The sequence below is a fragment of the Epinephelus fuscoguttatus genome, linkage group LG16 (assembly GCF_011397635.1).
Source record: "Epinephelus fuscoguttatus linkage group LG16, E.fuscoguttatus.final_Chr_v1".
Classification (NCBI taxonomy): Eukaryota; Metazoa; Chordata; class Actinopteri; order Perciformes; family Serranidae; genus Epinephelus; species Epinephelus fuscoguttatus.
Window position 1 is genome coordinate 19,078,633 of NC_064767.1, and position 27,272 is coordinate 19,105,904.

Sequence of the window (27,272 nt, forward strand, 5' to 3'; positions counted from 1 at the left end):
CCCATACCATGTAATTTATTAATAAACTTTAAAGTTTCACACCTGGATAAAATGGAGCTAGAGTCTCCTTTGCCAAAACTGTGGTCTACACAGCAAACTCTGCTGTGGAACCACTGACAGCTACTGTTTTAGAGCAGCAAGAACAATTGATTTCCTGAAAGTTAAGTTGCTGTTGCACTGCTGTTTTATACTGTTACTGTGCTATTAAAACTTTTAAATTCTTTCATTCTGCTACAAGAAAGTTCTATGAAATTCGCTGTATGAATTTACTCATGCTTTACAAAGATTTAACCTGAGCAATGCCATACAATAATAGCAATTATATTGCATCCATACAGGGGTAGAAGTGTGGATTTTAGGCAATGGTATTGGATCGGATCAGTATTGGGAAGGAAATCAGGTATCAGAGCTTCTCTATTACGTATGATTTAATATCTTTTAAATGACCTCCACTCAATAAAGTCAGGGAGTAGAACTCACAAATAACTCTTATCGGATAAAGTTAAGGGGAAAATGTATTTCACCATTATATTTCAGCATTTGCTTTACACTAAGGAAGTGCTATCTTTTTACAGGTCACACTGATCTTTGTTACTAATTATTAACTTATAATTTATCGTGCAACATCTATTGCATGTCTGTCCATCCTGGAAAAGGGATCCCTCCTCAGTTTTCTGAAGTTTCTACTATTGTTTTCTCTTTTTTTTTTTAAGATATTTTTTGGGCATTTTTAGCCTTTATTTGATAGGACAGACAAGCATGAAAGGGGGAGAGAGAGAGAGTGACATGCAGCAAAGGGCCACAGGCTGGAGTCGAACTCGGGCCGCTGCGGCAACAGCCTTGTACATGGGGCGCCTGCTCTACCACTAAGCCACCGACGCCCCTCTACTATTGTTTTCTACCCGTTAAAGGGATTTTGGGGAGTTGTTCCTTATCTGCTGCGAGGGCCCTAAGGACAGAGGGATGACGTATGCTGAAAAGCCCTCTGACGCAAATTGTGATTTGTGATATTGGGCTTTATAAATGAAACTGAATTGAACTGAATTATAAGTGGGCCTGTATTAGGATCAACACCAGTGCCTTAATGACTGTATTAAAGTATCTGATTGAGGATTGTTTTTAATTGTCGTCCTAAAAAACTGGAATTTTGGTGCCGAGCTGCTCTCATTCAGGTAAGCCTGGATGTGAGAGTGCTGTTACACAACAATAAACTCCTTAACTACGAGTCAGCCTGCAGCCAAAAACTGTGAGCAGCCAATTTCTGTCTTTGTGTTGTGTGTGCGCTGCTGTGTGTGTGTGAAGCTTTGAACCCCGGGGGAAGCGGGAGTGAAAGTCCCCAGAGTAGCACATCTAGATTGCTGTGACTCTGGGCAGAAACAGTCCCTGGTCCCCATTCTCTCATTACCAAGGTGCAAACAGACAGCAGACTAATGCCGTCTGGCACCTTTACAGAGACACTTTCAGCATCTTTGACTCTGAGTCACATCGGAAAAAAAATAAGAGCTTGAATGAAGTAATATTTTTCAGCTTCTGGCCAAGGAAAGAATGGGAAACGCAGATCATAACCCATGGGATGAAGGCATCAGGGACTGTTGTATCCTTTGGCATGCACATGTGCCTTATGAGCATGTAATAAGCATGCAGAGAATGTCGTTTTGGTCTTAGCAACAGAGATAACTGTTCACAGTGTTGAAACAGTTTGGGAGTATGGCAGACAAGGTGCAGCGAGGCTATCACTTCATGCTGAAACTTCTTAACTTCAGAGTTTTTGCGTAGGCACTCGGACCACAGAATATGTTTACAACGTGGATTATTGACATATGGAAGGGGAGTAATGGAAAACACAAGACACACACGCACACACACCGACAATGTCTTTGACTTCTGACTTCACAAATACCCAGATTCTGGCCTAGAGTTAAAAGGTGTCCATTTCAGGACATTGAAGATTCAACATGACGGCTGCCCTGATAAACTGTCTGCATGGGTTTGATCAGTCACCATCTCCTCTAATCCACCAAGGCACAGTATACTCAAACAGAAGCTATCAGGGCGCTATGTTGAATGCGAAGGATGTCCCAAAGAAAGCACCATTCTCATATGTCCCCCTAAAGCTTCCTTATTCAGCAAGAGTGCAAGGAAAAATGATACTGTTACGGCAAGAGATGAACTCTTGAGCAATAACAAACACAGTACTGCAGCGGAGGCAAAAAAGAGTGCAGAAGACAAACGCTCTTTTTCCTTGGAAAGGCAGCCTTTTCTGCACAAACACACCCCGACCACACCACATCATATAAACAAAACACTAAGTGATGAAACAAACTCAGGATGATGAATTTGTCAAACTCAGGATTCGGTTTTGGATTGAATTTATTATCCTAAACGCACAGAAACACTCAGATTTGATCCTTGCATTTTTGCTGAACAGGTTTCTGGGGATTTAAGTTTCCTCTACAGACATCACCATTTAGATATTGTATCACTGGACATGACTCTGGCACGGCACCGCCATCCAGTGGCGATCTAAAGCTATGACAATTAATACTGTATTGCTAGTGGACTTCATCCAGTGCAGCGAGTTAAAACAAAAAAAGGGCCCAACAACTGTCCAGATTTGAAATGCACAAGACTGGTGTGGTGACATTTCAATTCTGAGAGGAACTGATGATCTCTGAAACCTCAGCCGGAGCAGGGCGAGGACCCAGAGCTTAGAAACAAGGGCTGAGATCACAGAGAAGGAGGGCAAAGGGGAGACCAGATTGTTTTGATTGTGTTTTGGCAACCTAGCTCGATTTGCAGAACTTCCCACAAGGACATTTTCTGCTCTCTGAAAGTACAGCCACACACAAAACTTCCTTTGACAGAAAGCAGATCAATTTAAAACTCAGCGGTTCTCGTTAATTCTCTTCCCCCTTGTGTTAGCTCCTCTAAATCCATGATTACCGCATGACATCTCAGATTTTTTATTACGCTCCTTCTGTACTTCCTTAGAGCATGACACTGTAAGGAGGTTAATCACGGGTAATGACATAAGACTTGCAGCAGATTGGCTTCCAAATGCCAAATATGAGTTTGGTTTGATGATCAAATGGTGAGGGAAAAACTGCAGAGCTCACCGGCCACATCCGATTAAGTCACACTCTATTTAATTGTCATTTCCAACTAGTGAGAGCATCAGCTGACTGGGCCTATGATGAGGAGGCCTGATGCTGGTGTGAGTTTGATTTCAGCTGTTTTGGTTTTGGTCTGGTCTGAGCACAGTGTAGAAATGAGAGGCGAGGAGAGGGATGCAGAAGCTACACTGGTACATGCAACATAGATACAGTATACTATTTGCTGAAGAGGAAAAAAAAAACACTGCACTCTGGGTAATAGTATACCCATTTTCATTTTACTCACAATAAATCACTACCAGTGAGTAGTTAAAATAAAGTGGTGTTTTCCAATGGCAGCAGGGAAGGAAATACATCAAAAGTGTGTCACTGGTCATAAAGAAACATGGGAAAAACAACAGAAGAGAACAAAACATGATAGAACAGAACATACTGTAAGACAGACTCCCATTGCAGTAATGGAGCTGTCGTCTTTCTAAATGCATCTCTCTTGGGCTAACTAATAAGATAAAACACAACGGCATGTCCATCACCTGCGTCTGAGACACGGTGATATTAAGAAAGTAAACAGACGTAAACAGTTTATCTGAATGAGACTAAAGTGTGAAAGGCCTGTTGATCCTATTGAGCCGGGATCGCAAGAAATTGTCTGAATAATTGAGGTGACACAGACAAAAGAAAGAAACGGTGGGTATCCATTTTAAAAGCGGGCTTTGTCTGTATCAGGCTGCTTACTGTAATTGACTGTGACCTTTTAGAGGAAATACGGGAGATTCACCTGAATTATTTATCCAGTGGCTAACATGTCCTGACAAGTGACTACTGCACATAGGTCAGGTTATATTCATGTGCTGTTCCTGCTGTAATGCTAATGTTACGTCCGCATAAATAAAGGCGGAAGACTATCAGTTTGATGGGGCATTTGTGTATGGTGAAAAGTCTTAAATTTAACAATTAAGAGCACAGAGACTGAGCTCAGTACTCTCAAATACTCTCATCAAGAGCATTTACATGTAAAAGAATATAATACAGGGTCATAACCACTGATATTTTAAATGTTAGAGAAAAGCTCATTGTCTCATGCAAATAAAAAAAAAAGCTGGCTTATTCTGCCTTTATAATTGTAATTTCTCATTTGGGAGTTGGAAAAGGAGTTATTGTATATGCATTATTGTGAATAATAATTCAATAATGTTAAGTGCTTTTTATCTACTGAACACAGGGTTGCAGCGGTGTACCAGTTTAACATTCACACCATGTTAAACTTTTCAGACGGGAGTGCCATCTTGTGAGGTACGCACTCTGTTACCTGCACCTGCTGTGGTGGTCACCAACAGTATTTGGACTGATCATAATAAACACCATAGATCTATATGACTTGATAGCCTGAAGCTGACCCTAATGCACTACTTCCCCTCACATACCTGACTACTGAAAAAAATAAATAGCAGTCTTACATTTCCTTTCCTCCTCGACTGCCTGTCAAACTAGCGCCAGACATGCAGTGGCAAAGGAAGTATAGAGTAAAGTATGTGTCCCGTTCACAAATCAAATTCCTACCAAACAATAACAGTGCACTAACTGCACTAAACCAATGCGCTAAAGCTTTACTGTGGAAATATGCTTGAGTGCAGTACAAGGGATCTGTGCAATAGGCTGAATGCCCTGCGTGTGTGTTTTGCAGTGTTTACTGTTTACTTTTACTTTTTACTATAAAGTTTATTATTGTTTTCATAAGCTGTTTTTTACTTACATTTGCACTAAGGAGGTTGCATTCAAATTTACTGTAGATGTGCAATGACAATAAAGATATTCTTTTCTATTCTATTCTTAAAAAAAGTGAACTTTTAAACATCAATCATAAAATGTGTCTATAAAATTATCTTCCACATCCCGGCTACATCTGTGTTGTCTATCTGTTCTGTAACGTTGGCCTAACAAATACACACACTGACCCCCATTTGACCCCATAATTAAACACACACAAACTTCTCACAGCTAGTGTTATTTTTCATTTAGTTGTCAATTTAACAGGCTATAGTGCAGCTAATTGTACCTTGAAAATCTCACACCGCTGCAACCCAAGTTACAATTTAATTAAATGGGCAATTTTGACCAAAACATGCCATAAGACCATGTATTGCCTTGCCTATGTGTATGTCCTCCCAAAATAGGTTCACTTTTAAAAGGTACCGTTTTTAGATTGAAATTGTGAAAAATCCCCAAATTCCAAGGCTGAACTTCATTTGAATATTTTCTGTAAATTTTTTACTGAAAATTTTCCTGCATATTTATTAAGTTTTTTAATGATAAACTGTAAACAAGTCATGGATTTGAATATGTCAGCAGTAGGGTCTTATGACTGGTTTGCTCACTCCACCAGAAAATATCTTTCGTCGGCCAGAAGTAGCTCTTTATGTGTTGGTTTGTGCTGTTTTCTTTTGTCTTTTTTTCTCTTCTAATTTCTTTTGTTCACACTGGAAATGTGCAATGTTACCTTCAATCAATCTTATTTATGTTGTTTATTTTCAGATGGGAGACTTTTTACACATACGTCCATAAAAAAAAAGCTTTGAAGTCTCAATTTTAAATTTAAAAAAAAAAAAAAATGAAGGGTCACTGTAACTGATAATAATATTACTAATAATAACAATAATAATAATAATTATAATAATTTCTGAGCTGGTTATTGTACCGTGAAAGTTTTGTGCCGTTGCAACCCTATTCTTCACTGCTTTTTACTCCTGTAAATCTCATTCACTATGATACATTTTCTGTGTAGATAAAGTTGTGATTCAAACCAAAAAGAAAACACACTCAAAGAGAACTGCATTTCAACTGGAAATAAACCAAATCAGATATTGACTGATGACCATACCATAATGGATGTTATGGAGGTTCAAATGGGACCCATAATAAACACTTTCCTAAGGGTATAATGATGTGACAACATATATTACCTTTAAAAACACAGTGCCACGGTACAGGAGAACAATGACACAATGAGAGGTATCATATTAGTGTACAGACTTGTAAAGGCTTAAGTATAATGAGACAGACAGACCCACAGGTAGGGTTTGGAGTGAGAGGAAGGGAAGGAGGGGGGTGGATGGGGCGAAATAAAGGCGCAGCTACTCACGTCGTTTGCAGCCACACTTCTTGATCCGCTTAGGGTCTGTGATGTCATCATGACAAGCTTTGCAGTAGAAAAATGCTCTAAAGGTGGCACAGTAAGAAATGTTCAGCACTTCGATTAATCAAACCATTTTACATAATGAGCGATCCGGTGTTCATCAGGGTTACCTCTTTACTTCTTTGGCGTCACTGGCGATAAAGAACCCCAGTGTTCCCTCCTGCATCTTGACATGGTTGCCCGGGTTGATGAGGATGCTGGGTAATCACAGAAATAGACACATCATGCTCATTAACATCTGGACAACACTCAGCTCATGCACACAACATGCTAATCAAGAGGAATGGTACACAGACTTGCTGATGCCGTTAGTTGGACCTGCACTGGACTGCTGCATTATTCTCAGCTGGTTTGTGTCCTACGTGTCGTCACAAACACACCTGCTCGTCTGATTTTGGGCAATTTGCTGATGTGATACTCACACGGATGGACACCATGTACAACAGTATGATCGCACATTGAACTTTAATTCTTTTCTTTACAGGATGGTGTTGGGTTGCCCTGAGGTGTGGAAGGAGGGACAGAGAGATACGAGTAAAGGGACAAGGGCAGAAAGAATTAAAATTATGGCTATGGAGTGGTTTTAGTGTCAAATACATCTAGTCGAAACAAATGTTATGATGGCCACTGAGACACGGCTGCAGTACGGAGAATGTACAGCAAGTGTTGTTATCTCGGTTAGTAACTGACAGTGGGATGCAAGGGAATGAACAGCTCTTTTTCTGTCGATACGACTCTACTCAGTGACTCTGCTACAGCCTATAGGATCGCTCTAGGAGATGTAAAATTGGTGGAGTAAAGTCCAAAGGTGGATGAACTCCCATTAAAACCAGTAGTGACTCTGCTCCGCTGAATTACAGTGTGGAAATAATTAGAATGCATGTCCAGCAAGGTCAATATTGACTTAAAATTTTATATTATATTCATTATATTTATATCTAAAGACACAGCGGTAATAAAAATGTATTACGGCATGCTGAACAACAGCTGCACTAACAGTAAATATTATGGGATGTGTTAGTTAAAGCATTTTTATTATGCGTGGGACTCCGTTTAATACCCTAAAGCACTTTAAGCGACTGGCTGTATCATTCCCCATTAATTAGACTGAGACAAAGAGTAGACGCCATACACACATACTGTACGCTCACACACACACGCACACACACACACACACACCCTGGTCATTAATGGTTACCTGTGGGCAACAGTCATCAATGATGTGAGTGTGAACTAAGAAATCAAAACACCAAACCCACAAACCTTTAAGGGTCACACTCCTTTAAATTAAGACGAGCCCAGATGAAAGGTGATTGATTTTTCTTTTTTCGTTGACTCCATTTTAAACTTGTGTCTATTTGTGAATACATTAAAAAAAAAAACGGCAGTGTTTCTTACCGACTTGATTCAAATTTTTGTATTTTAAATAACTATTTTGTGCCATTTAAGTGACACATTTTTGAAAAAGTGTGTTATCTGTGCAGACTCAAAACATCTGTCTCACTACATCTTTCCTCTGGGCTCTGGAAAAAAGGCTACACTGGAGAAAATAAACAAAAATATTAAGGGAGCAATTGAATCCATACACATATCGGGCTGTGATCAAATTGCACCAGTCATGCAAATCAGATTTTTTCCTTCCACATTTTTCTTTTCAATAAGTAAAATAGCATCAAACATTCACTCAGATTGAATGGCCCCCAGAGAAGTAAACAGGCATTACGCCCTGGCATGCTCTTTAGTGAAAATAAATGAAAGAAAACATTTCATATCAAGACAGTTCCACAAACATTGCTGCCCAAATCTGAGATTTTACAGGAGTGTCTATCCGAGACATTTTTCTTCGGGTCAGGTGCAAACTGGTGAATAGAAGCTTAAAAAGCGTCAAAACCTCACATTGTGAGCAACAAGGCAAGCATCAAACACCTCATGTGATAGTGTCATACGGGAGCATGCAGTTACCATACAGCATGAAGAGGACAAGAACCAAGACAGAAAGGCATAGCCACTGCAGTACAGGTATAAGGACAGGTACGTAGATGCAGACGGTTGCAGTAACTTCTGTGCAGTTGGATTGTTTCCCAAACACCAAACTGACAGGAAGTGACCTCACTTAAAAACATCTACTCGAGAGACGCACGAGCATGACTGTACGTGGTGGCTGAGACGCACAAAAATGCACATTCACACACAAACTCTCCCTCTCGAGGTAAATCACACATAAACCAGACGTACAGACATGCACAGATGGATATACATTTAGCACTGAGAACATGAGAGGGTGATGGGATGCAAAAGTGAAATGTGGGGCACTCGTGAACATTGTAACCTATGATTATTAGAATTTCAGTTTGGATACACTTAATGCTATCCAAATCCAACAGCTCCATGCCTGTCCTAGTGTGTTAAATGATAATAAAAGGAAAGCAAAGATTGGTGAGGTGCTGCTGGTGTAGTAAAACCATGAAGAAAAAAGACATGCTGTTATATCAGCCACTGCCTACAGCACTGGCAGATAATCAGTCAATTTAAATCAAGATTAAATCCAAAATGTAAAACAACAGATTATCAGTGCTTATCAACACCACATCTGAGGTCTATGTGTGTACAAACTCCTCGCTGATTCAAAGAACCATGAAGTACTGATTTTAAAAACACCATGAGTGGATTAATTGGCTTGGCAAAGCTAACATACAGAAGGGTAACAACTGAGCGACACTGAAAAAGAACTGAAAGTGAGATAAACAAACTAAGCAAAGGACTGGTAAAGGACACAACGGAAAAAGATCAAATAAGAGGTAGATATGGAGAGGGTGAGCGTTTGGCCTTGGTACACCGACAACAGCAAAGACAAAGAAACAGCACTTCTACAAACATATCCAATTTATCTATCCTCTCTCTGCCTGCAAAGAAGTTAGTGCATTAAGCACAAGGGACACCATAAAAAAAGAGTTAGAAAAAGAAGCCTGTGAGATAGTGTTTGGAAAAATATCCTTGGGGGAAACTCCCAAAGTCAGAAGCTTTAAAGTGGTGGAGATTGGGTGGAACTTTGGAAGTAAGATAAGGTAGAGGGCATACCGCTTTCGGCTTCTGCAAACAACAAGAAAAAATCTCAAATCAAACAGTTATCATGAACATAAAAGAAGAGGAGAATATTTCTAATGTTTCTCTGCCTGTTTAGTAGGCACGCCTTATGTGGCAGCACGTGGCGCAACTCTGCACAGACACACAGTTCAGTTATTTCATGCTTGTCCAATGGTGAGGTCCTTGCACCTAAAAAATGTTTACTAAAAAAATTCTGTTTGATCTTTTATACAAGGGTGAGATTAAAACAAATGGCACTGAAAATTGTGATAGTACATCTTCTAGAAAAGAGGGAAATGATGCCTCTGTGTGGCATCATCGAAATCATTACAAAAAAATGTTCACCATGTCAGAATTATTAAAGTTTTAGCTTGTAATGTCAACATGACCATCGTCTGCCATGCACATACACATAAACATCTGACACAGGTGAATGAGGAAAGGTGGGTGGGATTTGGCAATTGAGACTACTGAGAAATAGTACTTCATGTTGTTACGGGTGATAACACTGACACTGATGTAGTTAGTGGTTATCGTACAGACTGAACAGGGACACAAGAGAATCAAGTTAAGGAAACACATGACATGAAGTTTGAATGTGGAGCAAATTGGTAACCTAGATGTGAAAGTATCTCTGAGTTGACAGCACAACTATGACTGAAAAATCTAATGTCTTTCCAGTGCAGTTAACACATTTTCTTTTTTTTTAATAATATATTTTTTTACATTTGTTCCTGCATATCGGCAATGTTTGCTAAAAGTATCAGAATTGTGGCTGCACAGTTACCTGACATACAGTCAGTATGATCAGTCCTGTTTATTTGTTTGCCAAATAGCAGGTTATTCCAAAAGTTCTTAGGAACGTTAGGCTATTCGGGCAAGAAAGAAGTGATAAGTTTTTGGTGCAGATCCATTTTTTTTTTTGCCAAGTTTCTTAAAGGAGCAGTGTGTAGGCTTTAGTGCCATCTAGTGGTGAGGACAGGACATTGCAACCAGCTGAGACTTCTACAAAGAATGAACTCTTGGTTAGGATTCCTTCAGTGCTAATCGTTCAGGAGGTTTTTACTGGGAGCCAAATTATCTGCAGAGGTCTCAGATCACATGATTAAAGGTTCATTCTCACTGCTGCGATGCAGAAATGCGGGACGGATTTGCGGAATATTTGCGCAGCGCTTTTCCGCGTTTAAACCATACACACAGGCGCGGTACGGACATAGTGCTGAATTTCGCGTTGTTGTGTTCCAATTCCGCACAGTGTGAACGGGTGTGGGTGAACATGGATGAGAGTAGCAGCAGCAGCAGTAGCAGCAGCAGCAAGCTAGCAAGCTAATGTTTAACAAGCGTCAACATCAACTTTCTTTAGCACTTACCACTCTCACTGCAGCCACCAAGCTGGACAATGGACTGCCAGACATTGTCCTTTAATTCATTGTTCATAAGATCATCCCGTCTTTTATCAAAAAGGACGGGGTGCTGTGAAACGAGATTTATCAACCTTTCCCCCATACTGTCCTGCCTGACTGGATTTTGTATTCTCCCGGCTCTGCGCGACATCACTATAAACAAACAATTTCATTGGCCCAGCTGTGTAGTTCCGCCGGCGAATTCTGCGGGGGTCAAAGTCTGGGCAGAAACTTTTTTCAGCGCACGAATGTTCCGCCCCGGTGTGCAAACTTCCATAAGAACCCATGAAATCAGCTTTTATATTTTTCCGCGAGAATAATCTGCGCTGACTGGCAATAACTCTGAATAAAGCAGTTTCACGTTACAAAACAGTGTTTCTTCGATGCTTTTCAGCACATCGCAGACAGGCAGCTAGCTCAATGTAAACACGCGGCAGCTACGCTCAAACACCAGAACAACACCGTTGCAGCGCACACGGGTTCCTGAGCGCCTATTTTTCAGGGTGCTATGTCTGCACGCTGAAAAAAACAGAGTTAAACTTTAGGAATACAGCAGCGTGCACATGTCATGTGACAAGGAACAACCAATCACAGATGGCAAATATCTTTCCCATAAATATCAGTCTGAGGCAAATATGACGAAGTTGATCATTTTAGTGCAAGGCTGCCAGAGCTTTACATCTGTCCCATGGACAATATTTTTGGCCTAATACACACTTACCAAATAAGGCTTGGAAGAAGATCAGCTCTGCACTCAGAATGACCTGCCAAGGGACTACAGACGCGAATAAGCTTGAAGCTATAATCTGGTACGGTGCATCAAATGGTGACATTTATGTTTGAGCTGTACACTGTCCCTTTTAAATAAAATAAAAATGAAATTTCTGGCTAGTAGGCTATGATAAGGCGCTGGCTATGGTCTCTTAACAACCTCAGATGCAACCTGCCTCTGTGCCCTTGAAAGCTGGCACAGAGTAGGCACAACAGTAGTGTCCAGCGCCCGACCTTGTGTTTTCCAGGCGGTTAAAGACAGCGTGTGTACGGCTCCTAGTTGTAATTTAAAACCCAGACGTTCAGGAGTTTTACCAGGAGACTAATTACCCACAGAGGTCTCTTTCTTTCTAAAACAAATGGACACAGTGATTTACGGCAGTAAAAATGTTGAATAAAGCAGTTTTACATTTTAAAAAAAAGTGTTTTTACAATGCTGTCTGGCTCGTCACGGAGGTGCTGCTAACTACAGTGGCCGACGCAAAATGCAAAACATGAAAGGCCCATTTAGAGCAACTGTTGTCTTGTCTTTTTCTGGGTTACTATAGAAACATGGCATTGCAACATGGTGATCCTACACACTGAACCTTTAAGATGGCAAGATAGGATATTTTTACTTTAATTACAAGTTTTGGGACACTAAAATGAGAAACTGAAATTCAAGATGACTGTGCAGCCTTGGCAGAGGTGTGTGCTTTCTGAGTGCTTTCTAATTGTGTTACTGTGCGTACAGATGCTCCATTTGGCATCACTCTAATGTCATGCACCAACTTAATGTCATCAAATGTAATATAAATATCATCTGTTTTTAAAGCTGCAAGAAAGGATTTAGGGAAAAACATAAGATATTTTAGTAGAGGATCCTCTTGAAGTGAGTCACACAGTAGTTCACTTTTTAACACAGTTGCTCCTGATGTAAGTGGAAAAAAGATGCAATAAACAAACCTGCTCTCTCTCTGCTCAGACTTGTATTCGATGGCAATGAGCAACAGCTTCAGCTTCACGTAACACAGCCTGCAAAACATGTGCACTCATTAGAGGACAGCAGTGTATAAGCAAATGACTGACGTGTTCAAACAGCTTTGAAATTCACATCTCATCTTTCTTACTTCACTTCAGAATTGTTATCTATACCTACCACTGACAGTGGGCTTGCTGAGTGAGGAGAGAGTGATACTTACTCGCAGACAGTGGGGAAGGAGAGGCCGACAAAGGCACTGGACAAATACTCTGTGTACATCTCATTAGCCACCCCTTCTAGGTAATACTTCTGCCATGTGTCTTCCTCAATCTGACAAAAAAACAAGCACGGAAATGTCACATGTGAGGATAAAAAAAGGAAGGGAAAAAAAAGCAATACTGTTTTTCTTCCAATAGCGGCCCAATGTGGTCTGCAGATGTTCCGCCGCACAACATCAGCCTGGTCATTATAAGCTGATCCATCATCTTTATGACAAGAGAACAGTTCTTTGATAGAGACAAGCACCTCTTCAATTCTGAGCCACAGAAACACTGAACAGATTCCATATGAAATGTCACAGTAAAATATGATGTGCCAGGACGACTGAAAACACTCTAATGGAAGTCTTTCTCTGGACTAAGATGTCAGAATTTTCCGGGGAATGTACTGTGCTTGATAGATTTAGTCCATCTGTCAGCGGAGAACCTACTGTATCCACTTATAGTGACCTCACCTCCAATCCCTGAATAAATCATCTAGTTTACAAAAAAGAAACCCGCAATGTGAGAATGCATTCATCCATATTACTTCAGTCAGAAGGTTCAGAGGGAGTGACTGAGACGAGGAAGTTAATCTTGTCCTCTGTGTTACCTCAATGAAGGACCTCATAGAGAAGAGGTTGGCTAGCATGGTGGACAGGCCCTGGGCCAGACAGCTCTGGGCAATGAAGCCTGCCTTCAGCTCCGCCAGGCAGATAGCATCGTCACCCTCCTTCCAGTTCCAGCTTGGAATGTTCAGCAGATGGGCCTTCGGCACAAGACAGACAGAGGAGGTCACAAGACACGGAAAACTTAGCAAACGATTCGTATTTCTTAGAGAAATACTTTGACATTTGGGGAAATATGCTCATACGCTTTCTGGCAGAAAGTTAGTGTTAGGTGAGGAGCTCACTACCACTCTCCTGTGTGGATAGTAAATATAGATCTACAGCCAGCAGCCGGTTAGCTTAGGTTAGCTGAGCTTAGCACAATAATCTATAACAGAAGATACCCCACTACAAGCTGCGCCAAGGGAACAAAATGGTATACACTTCCTGTCTCCTTAGTGGGCAGGGTCATCTCTTTGCCACATCATCGTTTGGAAGTATAGTAAACATTGTGTGTATGGATGAAATCAGATTCAAAACAATACAAAACAGAAATTTAACATTTGTTCCTAATTTTGCTGCTTGTTTTTACCTGATAGCTTATCGTCTGATATCAACAGAGTCTAAGGTCACGTCAGTTGTTGCCAGATCTCAAGTTTGTTGCTAAAACAGAGACATGTCTCAAGCAAAGTTAATTTTCTTCTGATATGTCTGTCTGAAAAAATGTCATTTTGCTGTCAGAATGTCTAGAAGGGTTGAGGCTTATGAAAAATGTGTCCAAGATTTACTTCGGCGACTACAGGGCGAAGGGAACGGTCATAATCTGTAATCACATTCACTTTTTCCATTGGAATGAAAAGACTTGGGGCCGCTGCTCGTCTCCTAAAGGGGGGTGGCAGTGGTGAAGCCACGTGACAAAGATACAGGAATCTACAGTGGGCTTGGTTTATCAACGGTCTCCGGTAACAGCTAGCTTGGCTCTGTGGCAGTTGCCAGGCAATGAGCAGATACTTCAGGAAGTTATTTGTCCTAGAGAAGAAATAGACCAGGGCATAAGCACTCGTACAATGGCAAATGGTTGTTTTTAGAAATTTCCCCAAAAAGTTTTCTTTTTCTTTCCCTTTAAAATGTTGTAATTCGAGGTCTGCTTGCAAGCAAGTATTTTGATTATAAACATTAATTTTACATTTACTTATACTATTGCATTTTAATTTTAGTTAGCCAACTCTCAGATGTTGTTTACAGCAACTGTCAATGAATGAAACAATTATTCAAAAAGCGTACATTTGAAGGTTGTCTCTCTCAAAAATGTTACTATAAATAAGCGATTAATTCCTTAAAAAATAAATTATTATATAACAAATATAGAACAGACTGGCACATACAGGTACTTCAGAGAACATCAAAGGCATGCCCTGTTTGTGGGGTACAGAAAGCCAAAGGTCATGGAGATGTCAATGACAATTTGACCTGTGTTTGGACCATAATTTCAATAAGTCTGTATGCATTTATTTCTTGTTAAACAAATATAAACATGTCTAATAATTGTTTTGCAACATTGCCTTAACCTTAGCATTAAATAAGGTTGATCCCCACAATGCTCCTCCAAGTGGATCACTGACCCAGCAAGGTGGCCGACTATAACTTATCCAGACATCTATACATACTTAATTGTATCACCAGGTATCATTACTTTAAGTGTTATCTGAAAAAGGCAGCCTGTTAGTAGCCAACCAGTCGATCTACAGGCTGAGGATGACAGTCTGATGCTGCTATACAGTATGACTGCATACTGCAGCAGCCTCCCACTCAAGCTAACATTAGCTATCCATCAGTAGTAAATGCCACCAGCATCATTTAGCCATTTACCACACTGACGGTGAATATCCACATATCTTATGTGCCTTAAATCTCAGTGTGAAAGCCTGGGTTAACCCACTACCCATCAGCTTTTCTGCATTTGCCGGTCTCTTTTATGTGACAGCACAATTCAAGGCGCGGCCTTGGCAATGACATGATATCAGTCTGGCCTGTACAGTATCTTGGAGCAGTAAAAATTGGAGATCAGTATTTTTGGATTTATTGTTAGTGTAACCAACTACATAGCAACTTTTCTGCATAGGGTTAGTTCATTTATACTGATTTGTTTAAAGTAAAAGTTTGGAAACATGCTTCAACTTCCTTTTTTTACACTTGCCATTAATCCATGATGCAGGATTGTTTTCCCTGAAAAAGCCCATGAAAGAGCATATTGCTGGTCCGATGAATGTCTTCAAGTATTTGTTAACTTTAATACTACAGTCTGCAGCACAGTCTTTGACTTTCATGACAGTCATCAATGTAGCAATGATAAGGTCCATATTTGCATGAACTGTGAGGGCAGTGGAGTATGTGGTTACTCATATGACACATTACTACAGTATGAACTGCCCAATCACGAAACCAACTACTGAAATGCAGACAAGGTTGTTGGGTTAAACCTTGTTATAAATGTTCTGCCTTATGAGGGAGGACAGAAAGCAGTCCAGATGAGGTGAATCAATCTTATACACCACAGGGCACTAAAACGCCTTACCTTATTGTGATACTGCAGCATCTGCGTGATTATTCTGATCTTGGGATGATAGTTCTTGATCGAAATGACCCTAGAAGATGAAACACAGGCACAGTGTAACACCTTATCTAGAAAGTTTCCACTGATTTCAAAGTTCGGAGGACACAATACCTCATGATGTTGGAGGCATCTTCAGCATCAGGATCTGCACAGTATTTATTGGCTAGGATTAAGCAGGCATCTGCTGACTCGATCTATGTGCAGGAACCAAATACACAGATATGTTAACATTATAAAACATGTCAGAGCTTATTATAAGGCACAGTGAGTACTTTAAACTAACTGTGTCCGTCGTTCTCACATAAAATTAAACAAATTAGTGGGTTTAACTTTGGCCATGTCCAATTAGTCATACTGCTGATCAAAGTGCCTCAGATTTTTTTTCCAGTTCCTTTTCTCTGCTGTCTTTATCCATTTTATTCAAGGAATTAAAAAAACTGTTTTCCTCCTCAAATTTCCACTAAATCGATAAAACCCCCAAATTACTGATTTGCTACATGGAATTTTGCTCTTATTCTGTCAAATTTGATCTCGACTTAAATTCCACAACTGTTGTCAATAATTTTATTTGATTTCATCTCTCCAAGAGTCCTGTCACAGACTGTACCTTTACTCTGGCCAGATCGTGAGGGTTAAGCACAGATCCCTGGTAGAACTCTACTTGGGTAAAATGTCGTTTGAACAAGGCTTCCAGCTCAAGATTAGGGGAAATACTAGCACACAGAGAAGAGAGGAGAGGGGTTAGCGCACCTCAAACACATACAGGCTGAGTGTGCATTGTGTCAAACATTGTGCTCTGCTAACCTACACAAGGTGAGGAAGAAAAGATTAACTTACTTATGGAGAAAAACAATTTCTACATTGACATCATCCCTGTCCTTGTGTAGGAAGTCTTTGAGGAAGTTGGAGACACTTTCGAGGGTAATATGACCACAGACCACAATATGCCTGGAAGGGGGGAAGAAATCATCTTGAGTGGGCAACATAAATCACTGCAGACACTGGCATGTCTCCCAAAGATAATCAGTCAAACCAAAGCACTCTAACATCTAACTCAAATATAGACTGAAAAAAACTATATACATGTCAAGAAATGTCATTTCAACGCAAACAAGAAACTGAATTATATCTTTTCTGCCATAAAAGAGAATATTTTCCCCCATGTAATGAAAGTGGTTAAATTCTGCACGACAAGTGCAATCAAACACTCAACTCTGAACCACTTTAGAAAATCTAAGATATAATCACACAGCCCACAGTGGTTGGATTGTCATCCGTTCTCAATATAAAAACTGTCCCTTCGGCCAAACCACCCCTTTGTGAGCTGAATGGATGTTGACAAAGACATGTACATCAATATGCTTGTGCTTTTATACAGAACATTACTAAAAACTTTCAAAGTGATTTGGAGGCCTGTGGTTGACACAAATTCTAAACAGGACTTTGGAGTATTTGACGGGTCCCCTGGCAAAACATGTAGCGCATTACAGCAGAGGGATCTGTCAGACGGCGCACAGGCCTGATTACAGCAGTAAGGAAGTTAGATTGGAACGATTTTGGAGCTGAGGTTGTGTCCCTGTTTGTCCTCTGACTGCACCGTAGGCCAGTGATCGAGTTCAAAGGTCAGCTTTACAGTTACATCAACTATGAGAGTCATTGTGGGCAGGTTGGATGGTCACTGACCAAATCTCATATTTAAACTTTAAAATCTTAACTGTCTTAACAATAAAACTTGTGGTGCTTCTGTAACTATTAAGTTTTAGTGTCCCAGAACTGACAGGAATCATTTCAATTCCTGCATCATATATCAACCATTATTCCTGAAAATACTCTTGTTGCTCAACTTATTTTATTTAAAATGGAAATGGACAACTTTTGCTCTTTAACATATCATCATGAGATGTTGATTGTACGTAAGCCGCAATTTTCAGGGCTGAAAAATGAAGCCAATGCCCAAGTGCCACAAACTGCAGTTCCTTGAATGGCCACTTGAGGCTGGCCCCAGAAGCAAGTCAATCCTCATAGAACCCCATGTTAAAATGGCAGACTTTACAGCAGAAATAAACATGTCTATAGTCTGCTATGATGTGTCACTACAGCCTCAGAGTCAGATCCACCCCTCACTCATCCAGAACTCTACCCGCTCATCCAAAAATGGTCACTTCTGGCTCTAAAAAAACAAGATGCCGACGGTAGAAATGTCAAACTCAAGGCTTCAAAATTGCAGTCCAACTATCTATGGGTGATATCATGGTAGCTACGTCAACAATTTTAAGCAGTCTATGGCCCTGATCACACCGAAAGCAATTAACGAAAAGCAGCTGGAGGTGGCTTTTCGTAATTGTTTTTAATAACAATTAAGCTTTTTGATCACTGTTTTTGCGCTGCCACGCGCCTCGGGTTTCTGTGCTCTGAACTCATCGAATTGAAAACATTTTAACTCAGAGCAGAAAGCGCCCCACATCATCTCTGCTTTTTCCCCATTGTCCAATCAGATGATTTGAGAAGTGGGCCTTCTGTCGTGGTCACGACAACAAGTCTACTGTTGGGAGGTTGGGGTTGCTACATACCCAGAGCTACACGACTGTACAAACCGCAGTTACCACGATCTCAATAGAAAATAGCAGGCGTTGAAGCACTGGGCAGTACTTGAAATTTCGGGAAGTGGGTCAACCATTGCGCAGCCAAAACAGGAAGATGATAGCGCCTTTTCCCCCACGGTAGCTAGTGGTAGCTAACCCTAGTTACCAAAGAGAATCAATGTAAGTTCAGGTTACTAGCCCGTTAGCCAGAAATGGCAGACAGTGGAACAACCAAAGTAATTGTGGAAACTCTACCCGGCAAAAGAAAATGAGCCTCGTTGCCAGGCTCTGAGGAAAATGGAAAGCGATACGGTTGTCTTTGCAACAGCTGCGCCAACAGTAATACCACTTGGACGTGCTAAGGAGGGAAAAGTTGAAAAGTTGTCTCTTTCCACTTTAAAATTCATGTTAAGGTTTTAGGTTATCTCATTCCTTTAATGTTAATGTAGCACTGCTATAAGACTTTTAATAACGTACTAGAAGTTGTTGCTATTAAAAAAGCTTAGAAGTCAACCATGATATGGTTATGATAGACTATTTAATCATGCTAATTGAATGGATTTAAGACACTCTATATGCTTCATTTGCAGTGTGGTAAGCTGAGCTACCTTTCTGGAGTTAAAGTTAAATGTCACCACTTCTTATTGCCAAACCCCTAAATGAGAAATCCAAACATGCTCAGTAGAATCCAGCCCTTATATTGACATGGATTAGTGTGGACACTCGGCAGACACCCTAATTACCCTATGGAGACCTGTAAGGCAATCTGTGTAATGACAATGGCCTTATCCACTACTTAGCAGGATGTGCCAGGAGACAAATGAACCACTTTAGTTTTGAGTGCCTGGATACTGGACAGCTTTGCATTTAACACTATGGGTATTGGGTTACTCTTTCCTAAAATAAAAAAAGAAACACTGTGGTCATATTTGCTCACTGTTTAACTTCTTGTGATCAAACTAGATTTGTCTCCTTGAACGCATTATCATACATCTTATACACACTGGCTAACACTTTAACCTTTAAAAGTTGACGTCTAACATTGTAGAACGTTACTGAAGTCTGACTCAGTTTGGCAGGTTTAGAGGAAACTGATATTTATTGATGTTAGATGAGAACCATAGTCCAGATCACTTAGTGTTCTCCTATCCTGTACCAGATGGACCGGGTAGGGCTGGACTGAAGTGGACTTGGCAAAGTAATGTGACAGACATATTGAGAGAATGGCAGTTTGTGGATGTTGCAGAACATAATGGTCTTCGCAGATGTCGCCTCTGTCCTTTAAGAGAATCTAATGAGCAGCCGTGATTGCATGGTTGGCCAGAGTTGAGCAAAGGGCCGTGTGGTCTTACAAGCTGATGAGCTGAGATGTCTGTGGGCAGCCGGCAGTGTTTGGCACAAGATGTCTCTCATTTCAAGAGATGAAAAACATCAGTCCTGTTTTCCTATTCCCAGTATCCAGATGCCCTTCTACAAGGGTAGAGGGAATATACAGATTTATACGCCGTACTGGTTTGTGTGGGTTCAGCATTGGGTTATTAATCTCAGACACACACACACACACACTAGGTGTAGAAGGTGATTTATCAGCAAAGCAAACTTTCTTCCTCATGTATCAAGCTTTGTGTCTTCCCCTGCAAGCCACTAATTTGAGTCCTTGTACTTAAGACGGAAATTTTGTTGAGATATCACGCTTCACTTGATAGACGTCATGCCTCCTCTGAGTTTTCCTCCTTTTAGTGTGCCAACAGTGGCATCGAAATGAACACTGAGATCACTGGCTAGTTAAATAGGATATAAGAAAAGGATATCTTAGATAATTCAACCATTTATAATTGCTTCATGAACAAAATACCTCCCCTCTGGTTAACCTGATTGCACCGCACATCTTAAGCTATAGACATAAATAAATAAAAAAATAAAATAAATAAAGGAGCACTTCAGGGGCACAGATTTTTACAAGAAAACCAAACACATCAACCCAAAACTAGAAAAAAAAAATGCGTGGCACACAATTACATTAAATGCAAAGGGGTATTACAGAGCGTGCACACAAAACATGCAGTCAGGAAACATCCCAGGATGTCACTGGGGATACACTGAATACAAACAGAGAGCTCAAACATCAGCAACAGAGGTCACTCACTTGATACTGCTCTAATCCTTAGGTAAGTGATGACACTTAGTGCAAGAATCATCATCACAGTGTCGCAATTTATACAAATAGATCTTTTTTTATTGTTGTATTCAATGAGATTGCATCGGAAACTCAGCCATTTTACCATTATGTCAACGTGTGTCCATGCCTGATACTGCAGGAGTCTCTGGGCCTGCACGCCTCAAGTTGCTAGCCCTTACAAAGGACTTTCAAAGGTGTATGTCAGAGTTCAGCCAGGGTTGAAGCCAGTTTCCATGCCAACCCCTCTGTTGAAGTTGGGGCTAATGGAAACCATGGAGCCATAATGGAAACCACAGAGCCCCGATTGCAGCGGGTGCCAACAGAATGCAACACTTGTCATTATTATATCAGCATACGCAGGCTGAGTGCTGTCACTGCGCTCACGGGTGTATGCTACACTGCACAGAGTACTATAAGCAACACTACCATGAAACAGGAATTCGGTACGGATCCAATGCCCTCTCACTTCCAAATAACCTTCAAGGCCTGTTTCAAATGACAGCGGCCAGGCAGCCAGATGAAATAAGGGTCACATTTAAAATAGTTCACAGTGTATCATGACCTCATTGTTTGCGAGCTCTGTAATCAGTCGGATACTTGTAATCTCCTAATCTCATTTCCATGATAGACTTTTTTTTGTGCTGACAGCTGCTAAATAACTGAGCCCCGATGGCAATCCTAAACCCACATGACAAAGCGTTTTTGTCTGCGTGTCAGGTCCTATACATGTAAACACCGAACACATACATATCTAAATGATTATGCAAAGAGCCTGGTGCCACTCTAAGCCTGTGTGTTTGGTGGGTATCTTCTGATTGCTACCATATGTTTGCACTGTATGTCTAACCAGAAAAAGAAATGGAAGGGGGTGTGGAAAGAGAAAATAAAGTGTGTGGGAGAAACTATCCTCGGCTTTGACAAGGGCTTCTCTCAACACCCATCTGTGAGTCTGGGCTGAGGTCACTGGCCAAACATAACATTTCATCAATCTTATCTCAATGACAGGCAAACATTATCGAACAAAGGCTTTTTTCCAGTGCCTCGCTCTACTGCTGACTCCATAGAATCCGCCCCACCGAACTGAGTGACTGAAACCGATGGGAGTGAGATTGGAAAAGAGAAACGGAGTGAGAAAGAGAAGGCCGCGTAGTAGTAGATGTTGGAGGAAATGAGCAGAAAAGAGAGGAAGGAAAAAGAAGAAGTCTACCCTCCCTGTTCTGGACACACCACATTTGGATTAAAATATATCTGTGTGCTGAATATCAGTAAGGTTTGAGCCACGAGGGGGGAAGAGAACAGCACTGCACAATACACACTGTGTTGAAATGACCACAGTGTCACACATACTCCACAGTGCACTGGAACCTCTGCTGTGAGAGGCCAATTACACATATACATAAATAACAAGAGCTTCCGGAGACACACTCCACCACCACACAAACACGAGAACCAGGCGAGCACCAAGAAACCAAGCAGGCAAAGCAAGCCAAAAGCAATTGAGAGCCTCCACTGGGAGAGCGAGGCATCCAGCATTCAGGGTGTGGGAGCTGACTGAAGATCAGGGCCAGAGTCATGTCAAGCATTGATGATGCGATGGGCTGGCAGTGACAGACAACAGGAGAGATGGCTTTTTCATGGAGTTCGCGATCAATGAAAAAGCCACATGACTGCAGGTCATAGAGAACATGCCAGAAATGGTGCAGTCGAACAAAAGTAATTCCAGAAAACATGCAAAAACAAGCAAAATGAAACAAGAAAAGAAGTTATATCCTGCAATGGTCATTGAGATTGATGATGCTTAAAAAGACCACCAATAATAATGCACTTGCAGATGTTTAAATCTTTCTATTTTCTTGTGGAAAAATCCTTTAGAAGCGGATAGTAGGGGTTTCATGACTATTTTCTTTCATTCTGATGTATTAGACTATGTACTAATTCATCCCTGTAGACATGACTGTATTAATGAGGGACTATAGGAAGTGGGACAACACATAGTGCACAGATATATTGCATAGAAGCACCACAGGTTAGTACACTGCAGGTCTAGAGTGTAGTAGTCATGAAAGCTCTATTTTCCAAATCAAATTAAAGCGCAACACAGGATGTGTCAAGGAGGACAAAGAAAGAAAATGAACGGCACACAAATGACTTCAGGAAAGCTCTGAGTGAAGGACAGAAAGAGACAGATATAGAAAAAGAAGGAGACAAGGACAGGAAGAGAGTAAAAGAGAGAGTAAAGGGGCATGGACATGTGTGTCCTAATGGCCAAGGTCTCCAGTCACGCAGTGTGACTTGACATTACAAAGTAACTTTACTGTTCTAAAGAGAAGTCAAGTTAACTAACCCCCGGTAACTCTAAACTTCAAGGGGGCGCACTGAGTCACACAACCACACCTTGTCTGGATTTCAACTTACTTTCTGCCTCGTGTCGAGTTATAACTCCCTCCGTATTTCTTCCGATTAAGGATGAGAGCAGCAATTTCTGGCACGTAGCGAGCAAACATGGCCTACATGCATGGAACAGAAAAAAGAAAAAGGCATGCAGAGAGGGTTCTACCGCACACAGAAAAACAGCAGAACCATCTGGAATACTTACTTTCTCCCATTAACCGCACTATAGGAACCACCATATTTCTTTCGGTTTCCTATTAACTCTATGATTTCAGGGACGTAGCTGGCAAACATGGCCTAAGGAGAAGATAGAAGACAGAAGAAGAGACTAAAAAAGAGACTATTATGCCGCAGAGTGGGTGGTGGGGAAACTGGTGCATGAATCCAGATTTCTGAGGGGAGAAAAATATATCTTTGCCACGGGAATCAAGTTAAAAAAAAAAAACTCTCTCATTGTCTGTAACTTGCTTAACTTTGCACATTGAGAGAGATCTTCATATAAGAAAGAAGAAAAATGAAGTTTTTGCTGCTAAAAAAAAAATAGCCCCAGTTTTTAAAGGTAAAGGTTTGGGAACAGGTTTGGACGGTGGGCGAGAATTTAGCCACAGCTGATGAACACTCAGTCTGTGATAGCACCCGATACCTTCGTGGGAAGCAGAGTTTTAAAAGGAGAATAAAAACCTATGTGCCATGTTTTGTCCAACAAACACAGATGATTTGGCAGGTTGATTTGAATAGGCCCACCTGATGGTCCACAGCTGCAAAACACATTAAGACTCATTTGTTGGGCTGGAAAATGAGCTGGATGCATTTTGCAAAGTTTCACAGCCTGTTATCCACAGAGCACAGGGTTGTGTTAAAGTTTACCAACTAACATCAGGGTTACACGCTGGCACTACTGACTGAGGCTAACGTCTACAATACAAAACAAAGAGGCGCCCTTGCCCTTGTAAATACATACTTAACTCATGCTTGGAAAGTGCATCTATACATTAGCAGGAATAATGTGAAATGACGTGAGTTTAATATGATCCCTGGCTTTAAAATATCTCCAGCCTGAAGTCATTATTCAGCCACTGCTGCTGATAGGAAGCAGGCTGAGGTACGAGCCTAAAGACTTCCAGAGCTCTCAGCGCTGAGAAAAACACACAACCTATCACCATGGCCACAACACGGTACACATCCACACAGCTGCAGGTCATCAGTGCATAGCGATAGCTGTCCAAATACAGAATACAGTGACTGTGATTTGGCTGGATGCTATGTTTCGTCTGTGAGAAAAGACGGAGGAGGAGGCAGGGTCTTCGCCGTGTGAGTGCTCACAGGTGTGCGCACTCATGCATGCTTGTGCATAAGTTACTGTACTAGCGGCAAGCCGACAGGATGCTAGATCAGAGGAAGGTGAGCGGGAGGGGAGTGGGAGGCTGTTGTTGCTATGGTAACAGTCAGGCTGGCCTAAGCCTCATCTCCCTGCCCCTGTGTTTGTTGGAATTGTGGGAAAAGACACGGGAGGAGGGATGTCCTGAAACCGCAACTGCTTTTAAGAGAATAGTAACAACATTATCAGACAAAAACTTACACTCTTATCAAACAGATACAGGAGTGACACATAAGGGGAGGGGACGAAGGAGCACATAGTACTGTAACTACAGTAGACGAGATACAGTAGGCTATACAGAAGGATAACATTTACTGGTACAGGCAACATAGTTCTAACATTAAAAACAGCGCTATGCTAAAATATCATATTAAAACAATTTAAATCCATTTTAAATAACGTATAATTTCATATATATCATGTTAAACAGTCTATTGAAGGGCACAGGCAGGATTTAGGAGGGGCAAAGGGACATGAGGGAGAAAGAAAAGCCTGATTTTACCAAACCACCCAGGATGAAGAAGACCATAAACAGACGCCCCAAGGTGGTTTTTGCATAGACATCCCCATAGCCCACTGTAGACATTGTCACCATCAGTAAATAGACACATTCCCAGTAGGAAAGGGACTGGGAGTTCTGGAAGTTTTCCCAAGGATCCCCTGAGTTTTCCACCTAAAATGGAGACGGGTGAGGGAGGGAAGGACAATTAGACATGACTCTCACCACAAATTTGTAAACAGAGTTTTGCATAGAGAAACTATTTAATCAAGTTTGATTAAATCCAGCTACAAGTGCTTGTGCATTCATCTTTGTTGAGTCATACAGTGTATCCTTTATACACTGAGCTTAGGCTACCATCTAGTGGTAAAACAGTTCAATGCTTTACAGAATTGTTGAGGAGCAGAGCTACAAATACACAATGTGTACTATGGGTACTTTAAAAATATATGATTTTCTTTTATGGCATTTTGCTTTAATTGGACAGTTTGACAGCAGATAATTAAAGGAAACATGGGGAATGAGGAGGCATACAACAAAGGTCTCTGGCCAGACTTGAATGCTAGGTCCCCAGGACACTCAGCCTGTGTGTTCATATTTCTAATTTTGTCTCTTTCCTTTATAATAAATCTTTGTTATAAAAGTTATATGGGGCCTTACAAATTTAAATTAAAAAGAATTGATCTTTTCAGAAATACAGTTGCTATATTTACACATAAATTGGTAGCTGTTTGCCCTCTGATAGTTGATCATAATTCACCCTCCTTTTACTTTTTACTGCATATTTAGAAAGCACCAATCAGCGTCAGCATCAGTACTAACCTTAAACAGATCAGGCCAGTCCACATTAAATACACTCCTTTAATTAATTTTATTACAGAATTCACCGTCTCCACTAGAGCTATTAAAAATTACTTTTGAATTAATCACTAACTATGATGGTAACCAGTTTGAGTAATCTTTTCGGACAAAAAAGTAGGGATGCACAATACTGGATTTTTCTTTTTTTTTTTGCCAATATCCAATATGCCGATTCGTAACAACTCATTTGATGGATAAGCAAAACCAGTATTGATACTGTATATCCATTTTTTTCTCCACCTAATTTTAGTGATCATCAAGTCTGCTGTAGTGGTACTAACATGCATACCCCAGCAGATGGAGGCATGAAATACAATACTTTCCAATGTACGTCATAATCATTTATTGTGCAAATTAAGAACAAGCATGTTGGTCGAATCTTATGGTTAATTTCTAATCTAGTATTGGTCAATAATGATAACATGCTGATATTAGCGTGTATAATATATTGAGTTTCTTTGCTCCTTTATGACAGTAAACTGAATATTTTTGGGTTGCATTTGAGGACGTCATCTTCGGCTTTGGGAAACACTGATTGCCATTTTCACCATTTTATAGACAACCAAACAAGTAAAATACTAATTAAGAAAATAATCAACAATGAAAATAATTGTTAGTTGCTGCCCTTTCTCCAATATGAGTAATTGAGTCATTGCGAATACTACTAATTTTAAGTGCCACGGCAATCACTGGCCTCAAGTTAATTAATTAATTGTAATTAATTAGACAATTACATTTTTCAAAGTGTCGTGTGCCACAGTTGTATTGTGCCAATTAGCTAGTTACCTTCCTTACTGACTCGTCAGACCTCACTGATCCTCACATCTGTCCACTTACCAGATGTATGAATCCAGCCGCTGTGAGCCATGTGCTTATGAAGATGGAACATAGGTTCACCAGCTTAATGGAGTTGCTGGGTAGAAGAAGAAGGAAAACTCTCACTCTAATGTCATTGCAAAGACAGAAAAACTGAGATTCATGAGCTAATGAAAGTAAGGACAAGCCTAGCCTGTGGTGACTAACAAAAACCTACAGCTGGGACTAAACGCTTGAATCACAATCACACATTACACCATATGCCCCAGTACAGTTATGGTATACTAGTCTAAGTATAATGTTATATTTACATACTAGGTGACGAGGTCATTTCTACCAAACCATAAAACATATAATTGTTAACTGTACTATACAATCATAACACCTCACGGAATATGTATTAAACATTAGGGGTGGGGGGGGAAATCAATACAGCATATTATCGTGATTTTTTTTTTTTTTTTAAGATATTTTTTGGTCATTTTATGCCTTTAATGGACAGGACAGGTTAAGTGTGAAAGGGGGAGAGAGAGAGAGAGGGGATGACATGCAGCAAAGGGCC

The 27,272-nt window shown here is 40.6% G+C and overlaps 1 protein-coding gene across 18 annotated transcripts in view; it reads right to left on the reverse strand.

Annotated features, from left to right (window-relative positions):
- Positions 1 to 27,272, reverse strand: part of kcnma1a (potassium large conductance calcium-activated channel, subfamily M, alpha member 1a) — a 188,575-nt gene that overhangs the window by 42,208 nt on the left and 119,095 nt on the right. For 10 of the 18 annotated variants that reach the window (XM_049599795.1, XM_049599791.1, XM_049599789.1 and 7 more), the window contains exons 7-19: positions 26,732 to 26,807; positions 25,037 to 25,207; positions 23,362 to 23,453; positions 16,842 to 16,952; positions 16,612 to 16,717; positions 16,116 to 16,198; positions 15,966 to 16,035; positions 13,396 to 13,551; positions 12,746 to 12,855; positions 12,510 to 12,578; positions 9,385 to 9,396; positions 6,417 to 6,503; positions 6,253 to 6,329 (exon numbers count right to left, since the gene is read on the reverse strand). In XM_049599795.1, coding sequence (XP_049455752.1) covers positions 6,253 to 6,329; positions 6,417 to 6,503; positions 9,385 to 9,396; positions 12,510 to 12,578; positions 12,746 to 12,855; positions 13,396 to 13,551; positions 15,966 to 16,035; positions 16,116 to 16,198; positions 16,612 to 16,717; positions 16,842 to 16,952; positions 23,362 to 23,453; positions 25,037 to 25,207; positions 26,732 to 26,807 — 1,220 coding nt within the window. Of the gene's footprint in view, positions 1 to 3,399; positions 3,409 to 6,252; positions 6,330 to 6,416; positions 6,504 to 9,384; positions 9,397 to 12,509; positions 12,579 to 12,745; positions 12,856 to 13,395; positions 13,552 to 15,965; positions 16,036 to 16,115; positions 16,199 to 16,611; positions 16,718 to 16,841; positions 16,953 to 23,361; positions 23,454 to 25,036; positions 25,208 to 26,731; positions 26,808 to 27,272 lie in introns of all 18 variants that reach the window. The other 8 variants (XM_049599796.1, XM_049599792.1, XM_049599788.1 and 5 more) reach the window with 2 other exon arrangements.